General features: G+C 41.8%; 1 protein-coding gene across 14 annotated transcripts in view; it reads left to right on the top strand.

Annotated features, from left to right (window-relative positions):
- RASGRP3 (RAS guanyl releasing protein 3) overlaps positions 1-12,223 on the top strand; it is a 299,643-nt gene that overhangs the window by 141,828 nt on the left and 145,592 nt on the right. For all 14 annotated transcript variants that reach the window (XM_033938594.1, XM_033938597.1, XM_033938599.1 and 11 more), the window contains one exon: positions 5,932-6,207. In XM_033938594.1, coding sequence (XP_033794485.1) covers positions 5,932-6,207 — 276 coding nt within the window. The remainder of the gene's footprint in view (positions 1-5,931; positions 6,208-12,223) is intronic.

Genomic DNA, 12,223 nt, shown 5'->3' with positions numbered 1-12,223 from the left:
TCTCCAAACAGGTCTACCAGAATCTTCTTCAGTGAATTGATACTCTATCCAAATTCGAGCATGATCCGACAAAAGGATTGGGTCTATGCTGGCTTTTGCAACCTGTTGAATTAGATGGTCAGAAACAAAAAAATAATCAATTCTTGAAAATGATTTATGAACTTGGGAACAAAATGAAAATTCTTGAGCATTAAAATGAAAAATCTGCCATATATCCTTTAATCCACATGTATGTACAAGATTATCCAAGCCTAATGATTTTAATTGTCTAATGACTTTAATTGTCTATTTGGTTGTTTATCAATTATTGGATCCATGACAGCATTGAAGTCTTAGCTACTATTAAATTAGTCATAGCCAATGACAGAATTATTAGTTGGAGTTTTTTTTAAAGAAATCTGCCTGATTAGTGTTAGGTGCCTAAATATTAAAAAGCATCAGGGTATCTTTTCCCATGGAGCCATCTACCCATGGGATCAGCCTAAAAGTTATCAAATGCAGCAGAAATCTTATTAATCAGTATTGCCACACCAGCCTTTTTTCATATTGCAGGAGCAAAAAAGCAATGTTTTATCCACCCCCTTCTAATTTAGTCGACTCGATAGCTAATAGATGTGTCTGCTATATGAAGTAGATGTCTGCTTCTTGTTTTTCAAAAAAATTAAGGATCTTTTTCTTTTTGACGGGATGATTGATTCCATTAACGTTCAATGAATAAAATTTTAAACCCATTTTTAAAATTAAAAGATATTAAAGAATATGCCATTAATTTTCTTGTAACAAAATTTAAAATTATACTTTCCACACACATCCCAGACCTATGCAAACCCTCACCCTCCCAATTCCCTCCCATCTCCCCCCCCCCCCCCACACACACACTTAAATATCTCATGGTCAGCTTGGTTGCATATAGATGAACCTATGATTCCCCCCGAATTAACTTTATCTAGTATAAGCAAAAATTACTACAATAACCTTAAATATCCTCTTCTGATCATAAATATATTAATTAAACTATAATATCCTCATACTTACTATCACCAAAGACTAACATCCATATATATCCTACTTTCAGTTACAGTTCAAAGATTTAATCAAAGATAAGCCAAATACTAAACCTCATTAGAGATATCTGAATGAGATTAACAGAATAGCATCAACAGAACAGCATTAAATAATCACCCTCGTTAATTTGTAATTCTTTCTCATCCCTTCCCATTCTATAGTAACATTACAAAATATAGATGAATAATTCATCTTGAAAAATCCCTCCAGATGCAGCATAAATCAATTCTTACATAAATAAATAAAATATAAATCTGCACATATCTAAAATTCATACATGAATTGATATAATAAAGCCTTTTTACTACTAAAATAAGTAACAGATCAAATACATAAAGATCAAACCTAGCAACCATATTCTAATCTCTAAAATCTGTATAAATTCCATATTGATACCCAAAGAAGAAGCAAGAGGAACAATAAAATGGATTCAATTTCCTATCACCTCCTAATACATCATACAATTTTCTCCCTTAATTAACATCTATTATCTAATTAATTTCCTTACTTAAATATGTATTTTTCCCCCTCATATTCTTCTTAGTTTAAAAAAACCTTTAATATAGTTTAAGTCACACTTTAGAAATTTTTTTGCGCACATACAATAGTGTTATCTTATAATGCCCCCCTGGTCTAAGTATGAATTTATCAAGTACCATTCTTATACAATCTGTAGCCAGGCGATGTTTTAGTGGGAGCACCATGGCACATCTCTGCCACAGTATCCCTTTCAAACCTCTTTAAGGGCAAATTTCTGACAGAAATCATTTATAAAACCTATAATCTCTTCTTCCAAGGCATGAAACCCTTGAAAACAAAATGCAAGCTGTCTTCCATATAAAACAAATTTGTAATAAAGAGATGTACCCTGAGTCCTTGGAAGGAGATGATACATCCATGTTACTGCACAAAACAGTCCCACCAGCTACTGAAAACTGCAGCCTGATTCTATTTGTTCAGTTGCTCAAATTGTTAGGATGTGTGTGCTCCTTGTTTACACATCACGACTTTGGAAATCTTTCCCCCCACTTATCAGAAGAGCCTTCTTACTCCACGGGGTGCAAGGGGAGGTCCACCGATGGATCAAAAACTGGCTGGCGGACAGGAAACAGAGGGTTGGAATAAAGGGCCATTACTCAGACTGGCAATGGGTCACGAGCGGAGTTCCGCAGGGGTCAGTGCTGGGACCGCTCCTGTTCAATATATTTATTAACGACCTGGAAGCAGGAACAAAACGTGAGGTTATTAAATTTGCGGATAACACCAAATTACACAGCAGGGTTGAAAGCAAGGAGGACTGCAAAAATCTCCAAAAAGATCTGACAGCGCTGGAAGAGTGGGCCAAAAAGTGGCAAATGAGCTTCAACATAGGGAAATGCAAGGTCATGCATGTAGGGAAAAAGAACCCGATGTTCACTTACCAAATGGGGGGATCACCGCTAGGGGTGAGTAACCTTGAAAGAGACCTGGGAGTGATGGTAGACACATCATTGAAGGCGTCGGCGCAGTGCGCCACAGCCTCAAGGAAGGCAACAGAATGTTGGGTATCATTAAGAAGGGTATCACGACCAGGACGAAGGAAGTCATCCTGCCACTGTATCGTGAAATGGTGCGCCCACACCTGGAGTACTGTGTCCAGTACTGGTCGCCGTATCTCAAGAAGGACATGGCGGTACTTGAGAGAGTCCAGAGAAGAGCAACTAAGCTAATAAAGGGTATGGAAGACCTCTCATATACTGACAGACTGAAGAAGCTGGGGCTTTTCTCCCTGGAAAAGCGGAGACTTAGAGGAGACATGATAGAAACCTTCAAGATCATGAAGGGCATAGAAAGAGTAGACAGGGACAAATTTTTCAAATTACGGGGAACCACAAATGCAAGGGGGCACTCAGAGAAATTGAAAGGGGAAAGGTTTAGAACTAACGCCAGGAAGTTCTTTTTCACTCAGAGGGTGGTGGATACATGGAACGTGCTACCGGAGGATGTGATAAGCAGGAGCACGCTACAGGGCTTCAAAGAGGGTCTGGACAGGTACCTGGAGGACAAAGGGATTGAGGGGTACAGATAAGAGTAGAGGTAGGTATTAGGGATAGGATTAGAGGATTAGAGGCAGTTACAAAATTAGTCAGGGACACTGTTCAGGCAATTAGTCCTGATGGGCCGCCGCGAGAGCGGACCGCTAGGCAGGATGGACCTCTGGTCTGCCTCAGCGGAGGCAACTTCTTATGTTCTTATGATGTCAAGAAAACTTTTGCAGAGGTTTGTCTATTTGTCGATGAAAACTTTGACAGGCACAGCATTTCCAAATGTAATATATCTTGGTTGTCAAGCTCTTGGGGAAGATGATATATGAGTAAATTAGCTCTCACTAGACCTTCTTTTTGATGACATTCTGCTGCAAGACCTTGTTGTAGTAAAAGGTTCTGATTGACACTAATATGAAAAAGAACCAAAGAACTCACTGAAGCTGCAGAGCTGACAGTATCCAGAACTAAGTGCCATTCACCAATTAGGAATCAACTGGACATCAGCATTGAAGTTCAAAGCCAATCAGAATCAAACCATAGGCAATTAGGCAATTCCTTTTCTAATAGGTTGTAATAACTATTACACACAAAGCTCTCATAAGCCTGTAAACATAATATGTTAATCTTCTTGCTGAACTTCTTTATCCACTCAGCTTTCATCTGTATGCTGTAGAACTGTCAGTATGCAATCTTGGGAACTTCCGGAGCTAAGTATCATGCACCAATCAGGATTCAGCAGGAAGCACTAATAGAAACACATCAGCACTGAAGCTCTAAGTCAAATCACACAAATCAAATATAAGGCAGTTAGGCAATTCTGCTGTTAATGGATTCTAATACAAACTGTCAATTATAAAGTGATATTACCACTCTTACCCATTTATGTAAAACTCAGTATCTTCAAAAATCCCTCTATTTGTTTATCCAAAAAAACCAATACACCATCTGATATTAATTATCTTACATATTAACATCCAATCAAGGAGAATTCTTCCAAAACAACTCTTTATCAGATCATCTTGCTTAGCAATAAAGTCCTGCAAATCCTTTGGGTTTTCATAGTTCATTGTCTTATTATTAACTATCAATCACATGGTTGCTGGATAAAACAGACCAAATTTTGCACTGATCTGCCTGAGCTGGGGACGCAAAAGCAGAAATTCTTTTCTTACAGAAGCAGTACATTTTGCAAAGTCAGGAAAAATCAAAATTTTATTTTCCTGCCATTTAAGGGATTTTATTTGTTTTGCTGTAGTCAAGACCTTTAATGTTTGCTGATATCTTAAGAGTTTTATGATCACCAGTCTTGGACCTCTCTGATTGCTTGATCTGTGAACTGGGACACGATGTGCCCGTTCAATCTCCAGTGGGAAGGAGAATTTAATGGATAAAATTTTAGGTAAGAAATCTTCTATAAATTGTATTATATTAGTACCTTCTGTTACCTCTGGGAGACCTAACAGTCTGATGTTATTCCATCTGCTATAGTTATTTGCCTCCTCTAGATCCTTTTCTAGACAAGTAATTATTTTCCTGTCAGCTGCAATTTTAATCATTTCATCTTCCATACCTGAGACTCTTTGTTCAAGCTGATCTGTTCTGGTGGAGCATATTGATAGTTTCTGTGACAGGTTAAACACCTCTGTTTGAATTGAGGTGAGTTTGTCTGTATTATCCCGTATCAGGGTTTGTATTTTCTTTAACGCCATCATGACCAAATCACTATTTTCCTCCTGTTCTGTTGGTAATGGCACCTTTGATGGAGATGGAGTTGGAGGGTCCTGCTTAGGTCTCTTTGCTCCTCCATCCGCAGCCGCAAAGGCAGTCTCCAATTTTGTCTGTTTTCTGGATGCCATACTGTTCTTCTTCAAATTGATATAGGATTTCACCACAGAAAGGGAAAAATTCTGAAGTATAAGACTTTCAATAAGGCAGGAAGGTGAAAGCCACAGGTCACAAGTCCATTCCTCTTGGCAGCCAAGCTCCGCCCCCTTACTTCTCTAAAATTCAATAAAAAGGTTGTACTAAAAAAAAAAAAGGAGTTCACTGACAGTGATAATATTGTGATACTTACAGTGAAAAGTTTGGAAGTGATCATTTGAGTAATTGTTGTAATAGAGGTATAGCTGGTTCATAAGGCTTGTAAGAATAAATAATAATAATAATAATTTTATTTTTTATATGCCACCCAACCAGTAGTTCTGGGCGGTAAACATCAAGAGGACTGTAACATTTCAGTGAAAAATACAAAATCAGTACAATACAACAATAAAATCAGCAAAGTTGTGAACTGAAAGCCAAAAATCAACCGTACTGCTGCGTTCTGTATTAGATGCAGTTTAGTGAGTGTTTTCTTACATGACCCCAAATAAATGATATTCCAATAATCTAGGGTAGATAAAATGGTAGATTGTATTAATATCCTAAAGGAAGCTGAATCAGTGTGATTCTCTAGGGATAAATAACGGTCTAGTGTCACACCCAAGATAATATGTGCCAGAATATGTGTATAAAAGGTCTCTTATAAAATTGCATCATGCACAAAAATACACAAAGAGCACGCACTCAAATGCATCTTTAGAACAGACAAAATTCAAGATCATTTCCTATAAAGTACATTTTTCTATAATTCCCTACTCTCTCCTTTCTTTTGCATTATACATGTTTAAGTACACTGAATGCCACAGCTTAGGGTAGTGATTAGCTTTAAAAGATGGAACAAAAACTGTAATTGCCTTGAAAAAAATGTTTTTAGATGATTGTGGAGAATTAAAAAGACATTAAACATCTTCTCTTAAGGTTCATGAATATTCTAATTGATTGATTTTGCCTTCAATAGGAATGGAATGAAATGACTGAGTTGGTCTCCTCCAATGGAAACTACTGCAGCTACCGCAAAGCTTTTGCTGACTGTGATGGGTTCAAAATCCCCATCTTGGGGGTTCATTTGAAAGACTTGATAGCCGTTCATGTCATCTTTCCAGACTGGATAGATGAGACCAAAGTGAACATTGTGAAAATGCAGCAGCTGTACATTACCCTGAACGAACTGGTTTCTCTGCAGAGTGCAGCCCACCACTTAGAACCTAATATGGATTTAATTAACCTTTTAACGGTAAGGATGACACTATTTCTTTTTCAGAATCCTTCCACAATTATTTGAACCTGTGCAATACTTGTTAATTATTTTGCTGTATGTAAATAGTGCCGTTTAACTGAAAAAAATGATCCTTTGTACAGGTATCTCCATCCCATGTGACTAGGGGACACTTCGTGAAGTTACAGGGAAATACTTTTAAAACCAATAGGAGGAAATTTTTTTCCACTCAGAGAATAGTTAAGCTCTGGAACGCGTTGCCAAAAGATGTGGTAAGAGCGGTTAGCGTAGCTGGTTTTAAGAAAGGTTTGGACATATTCCTGGAGGAAAAGTCCATAGTCTGTTATTGAGAAAGACATGAGGGAAGCCACTGCTTGCCCTGTATTGGGAGCATGGGTTTTGGCCAGGTACTAGTGACCTGGATTGGCCACCGTGAGAATGGGCTTGATGGACCATTGGTCTGACCCAGTAAGGCTATTCTTATGTTCTTATGTTCACCTTTATCATCCATCTAAATTGACTGTGGTTTATAAGTCGTTGAGAAAGATAGAAGACAGCTCAAATAGTCTCATATTGGTAAATTACCACGTTCATCTATAAACAACATGCATAGGATATTCAGATTTTGGACTTAAAGAGCATAGAAGGCCTTTCTGTGTGTTTATGTGTGTGTCTGTGTGCTGTTTGCTGAACATCCCATTACAATGAGTGCATGCTATCCTTATGAAAATGTACAACCATAAGAAACCCCTCTGTGGTGGGACATTAACTGAGGCAGTTTTTTATGTTTACATTTATTGGTATTTGATATACTGCCCTATTTTGGAGAAGTTTAGGGCGGTGTACAGTTTTTTCTATCATATAGTGTTTTTCATAAATAAAACATGGTTTGCACATGGAAAATAGCCCTTATACGAACATGCACAGTTTAGGGTAGAGCATAGGTGAAATTGCAATGTGTACACAAAAATATGCACAAAGCGTGGGATGAACACAGAAGATTTAGAATCAGAAAATAATAGTACGGTAAATACTACTACTACTATTTATCACTTACAGAGTAAATGCACCCATTTAAATCTCTCTTAAAGAAAATGTAAATCTGGGTGAAAGCATTCATGCACTATTGTGACACATCTTGAGTTATGTTTAACAAAGGCACACAGATGCTTATGCTGCCTTCATAAAGAAGTGTTTCTGGAAAATGTTAAGTGCTATGTTACAAAATTTCCCCACCTTCTCCGAGTACAACATGGAATGAGACAGTGCTGATGATTTTGATCATATGGAGTTGACCTTAATTCAGGAATAAAACACTCATCAGTTGATGTATGTATTATACAGGTTGGGCCTACAGTATTTATTCATTATTTTTTTTATTTTATAGGAATTGAATAGGCATAATACAGTACTGAATAATAATCAAGTAAAAGCAAAACGATGTAACTAATACAAAAACTTCAAACAAATGCTATTTGTGACACTTGTAAAATAAAAAGAAATAATGCATTTCTACTTTTGGCCCACCCTGTACTGTATGATTTCTAATGTCCAAGATTTCTTCCATATTTAGAAAATAAGGTTGAGCAAGTATACCTAAAAAATGAAGAATTGTAAATGACATGTTGTCCAATGCTTCCGACCTGTGATTGCAAAGAAATTGGCAACAAAGATAAGATTAGAAGACAACTGATAACAAAATACAAAGAATTAGAACTATCATACAAGAAGGGACTGGAAGACCTAAACATGTATACTCTAGAGGAGAGGGGAGACAGGGGAGATATGATACAGACATTTAAATACTTGAAAGGTATTAATACAGAACCAAATCTTTTCCAGAAAAGGGAAATGGTAAAACTAGATGGAATAACTTGAGGTTGCAAGGAGGAAGACTTAGGAGAAATGTTATGAAATTATTTTTCACAGAGAGGGTGGTGGATGCCTGGAATGCCCTCCTGAGGGAGGTGGTGGAGAGGAAAACGGTGATAGAATTTTAAAAACGGGCTAAACACAGAGGATCTCTAATTAGAAAACAAATGATATAAATTAAAGAACTAAGGCTGGTATTGAACAGACTTGTATGGTTTGTGACCCATATATGGTGATTCAGTATAGGATGGGATAGGGAGGGCATCAATGGGAACTCCACTAACTTGGAACATGAGGATGTTACTGGCCAGACTTTACAGTAGATATCCTGCAACAATGGGATGGTTGGATAAGCTGAAGTGAGCTGGAGTGAATAGGCTGGAGTGAGCTTAGATTAAAAATGGAATTGCTAAACTAAAAGATGGTAGGAACTGATATGTGGAGAGTGATGAGGAAAAAGCAAACGTGCTAAACAAATACTTCTGCTCTGTGTTCATGGAAGAAAATTCTGGAGAAGGACCAAGATTGTATGGCAAAGTTATATGGGAAAATGGAGTAGATTCTGCGCCGTTCATGGAGGAAAGTGTTTATGAACAATTTGAAAAACTGAAGGTGGACAAAGCGATGGGACCAGATGGGATCCAGGATGGGAAGAGGGACCTTGGGGTGATAGTGTCAGAAGATCTAAAGGTGAAAAAACAGCGCAACAAGGCAGTGGTAGCTGCCAGAAGGATGCTGGGCTGTATAAAGAGAGGCGTAACCAGTAGAAGAACGAAAGTGTTGATGCCCCTGTACAAGTTGTTGGTGAGACCCCACTTGGAGTATTGTGTTCAGTTTTGGAGACCGTATCTAGTGAAGGACACAAAAAGGCTTGAAGCAGTCCAGAGGAGGGTGATGAAAATGATAGGAGGTTTGCGCTAAAAGACGAATGAGGAAAAACTGGAAAAGTGTAGTTACTTACCTGTAACGTAGGTTCTCCGTGGACAGCAGGATAGTCAGCCACATATGGGTGTTGTCCCAACAGCTCCCAATTTGCAGATAAGCTCTCCAATAGCTCAGAGAGATTTTTTTTTTTTCCCTCTCTGAGCACGTGCAGTGCCCGGGCACTACCCATTTCCCCCTGCTACCCCCTAATCCCCAGGATGTTCCTAGCTGTGGCTGGGTCGGCCGTATGGGGAGGCGGGTGGGTTGTGTGGCTGACTATCCTGCTGTCCACAGAGAACCTATGTTACAGATAAGTAGTAACTACACTTTCTCCTAGGACAAGCAGGATGAGTCAGCCACATATGGGTGACTCCCTAGCCGAGGGATGTACCGATTGAACCTGTGCCTTAGCGCTCTGTGCATCCCTCGCCTGGCTGTGGAGGCCGAGCCGAGCAGGGTAATCAGGCAAAGCAGGTTAAGTTGTGGAAACAAGGTTTTTGATAAAGTGCTGTGTTAACTGGGCAATAATACTCACAGAACAGTGAAACTGGTCAATAACAATCAATGAACAGTGAGAAACCAACTGGTCAACAGTGACAATTCGTACTTGCATATTCAACATTCAGTCTAGACAGGTAGTACTGGAAAACCTACTTAATCAATATCTATAACACCCTACTTGATCAGTGTTTGTCAAGGCTGTGCTAGTGGTTGCTGGGCCGCTTGTAAGACTGTTCGGCCGAATGCATTTGGAGCGTGGAATGCTATGTCGAGGCAGTAGTGCTTGGTGAAGGTGTGCATGGAGGACCAAGTGGCTGCATCGCAGATGTCCCCTATTGGTGTGTGGTGCAGATGAGCCGGAGTGGTGGCTATGGCTCTGAGCTGGTGGGCGTGGGCACCCACCGGCAGTTCACGCTGCGCTCTTCTATAGGTGAAGGAGATGCACTGGGATATCCAGCGCAAGAGCCTGCGTTTGGTGGCCGGCAGTCCTGGTCTGTTTTGGTCATAGGAGACGAACAATTGTGAGGCTTGTCTGGTCTGTTGCGTAGTCAGGGCCCACACACAGTCCAGGAGGTGTCGCTGAGGTGGCTGTGTGCCTCCCTTTGGGGGGATGTAGAGTGCAGGGAGGATGATAGACTGGTTGATGTGGAACGCTGAAGCCACCTTTGGCATGAATCAGGGTGGCTTCTGAGTACCACCCTGTTCTCATGGAGGAGTGTGTCAGGGGGTGATGGACCAGGGCCTGGATCTCGCTGATACATCTGGAGGTCAAGGTTTTCCCGGCAAGGAATCCGGGATCTGCCTCCCCCAAAGGTTTGAAGGGGTCGAGGGTGAGCTGATGCGGCACCAAGTTGAGGTCCCATCCGGGCGGAGGTGGTCTGACCGGTGGGTGCAGATTGGACAGTCCCTTCATGAAATTTTGTGATTACTGGATGCCCCGACACCGGTTTGTTGTCTAGGCCAGTGTGGTATGCCGCGATCGCACTTAGGTGGACCTTGATGGAAGTGGGTTTTAGGTCCCCCTGAGATAAGCTCAGTATGTACTGCAGGATGTCCAGTATGGGGCAGTTGTAGGGGTCTCGCTGCTTGTCTGTGCACTGATAGTGGAACCTTCTCCATTTCAACCCATAGCATTTTCTGGTTGAAGGTCTTCTGGCTGCCATAAGAATGTGCTACACGTCTTGTGGTAGGTTTATCCTATCAACATCCATGCGGTCAGGGCTAAGGAACGCAGGTCGTGGTGGAGGGTAAGTCTCCCGTGTTGTGTTATGAGAACTGTGCTGATTGGGAGGCGGAGAGGTGGGTGAACCGCTATCCATTGCTGGAACAGGAACCATGGTTGCTGGGGCACAAACAGGGCAATCATGATCACCGTTGCTCTGTCCTGAAGGATCTTCTGTAGGACTTAGGGTATGAGAGGTGTTGGCGGGTAGGCGTATAAGAGTCCGTGGTTCCAACTCATAGACAGACCGTCGGGGCTGAGACGGCGATGGGTCGATCTCTTTGAGCAGAAGGTCATGTATTTTGAGTTCAGTTCGGTTGCAAACAGGTTGATGCTCAGTGTGCCCCAGGTGCTGAAGATATTCTTCGTCACCGCTGGGTTAAGACACCACTCATAGGGATCCAGCTGGCGGCTGAGGCTTTCTGCCAGGTCTTTCTGCTCCCCCGGGAGGTAAGTTGCCTGGATGGGGCTTTGAATGGAGTTGGCGAACTCCCATATGCGGCAAGCTTCCTTGCATAGCGAGGCTGACCCTGTCCCTGCTTGTTGATGTAGTACATGGCCACCTGGTTTTCTGTTTGGGTGAGGACTGCCCTGAGTGTCACCCATTTTTTGAAGGTTTCGAGGGCATTCCCTATGGCCCTGAGCTCCAGTAGGTTGATATGGAGTGAGGACACCTCGGCAGACCATATGTCCCCTGTGCGAAGATGGAGAAGGTGTGTCCCCCATCCATGTTTGGAGGCATTCATTGTGACCACCAGCTGGTGAGGTGGTGGTCTGGTTTCCCTTTCACTACGTTATCTCAGGCCATTGACCAGTGAAGCGTCTTGTGTATGGGGTGACGAATGGGTATCTGGGTGGTCAGAGGTTGGGTATGCTGGTCCCAGTGATGTCTGAGGTGCCCTTGCAGGGATTTCATTTGTAGACTGATGTGCTGGACAACAAAGACCACAGCCGCCATGTGGTCCATGAGACGCAGGAGGGAGCGTGCTGACGATGAGCTGCTGGCAGAGATGCACTGGGCTAGGGATGTCATGGCGTCGATCTGGCAGTCCGATAGGAAGGCCTTGGTCTGTGTGGTGTCGATGACTGCCCCGATGAACGATATTCCCTGGGTGGGTATCAGGTGGGATTTTTTTGGAGTTGATGAGGAACTCCAGTTCTTGGAGGAGGGTTATGGTGGTTGTCAGGGCTGCCTGGGCCTCCCTTGGAGGGTGGGCCACTATTAGCCAGTTGTCGAGATAAAATAAGAATGCACACCCCCTGAAGGCGAAGATGTGCCACGGCCACACACTTTGTGAACACTCATGGAGCCGTTGAGAGTTCAAAGAGTAGGACCTTGTACTGGAAGTGTCTGTCTTGGCTTTAGAAGCGACGATGCCTCCTGCGGGCTGGGTGCATGGGTACGTGAGTGTATGCATCCTGTAAGTCCAGGGATACTAGCCAATACTCGGGCTGTAACAGGGGCAAGACTGTACCCAGAGAGTGCATCTGGAATCGTTCCTTGTGTATGCACCT

This window comes from Geotrypetes seraphini, chromosome 3, assembly GCF_902459505.1.
Source record: "Geotrypetes seraphini chromosome 3, aGeoSer1.1, whole genome shotgun sequence".
Taxonomy (NCBI): domain Eukaryota; kingdom Metazoa; phylum Chordata; class Amphibia; order Gymnophiona; family Dermophiidae; genus Geotrypetes; species Geotrypetes seraphini.
Note: the sequence above shows the minus strand (reverse complement) of the source record. Positions and strands in the feature narration are given on the sequence as shown.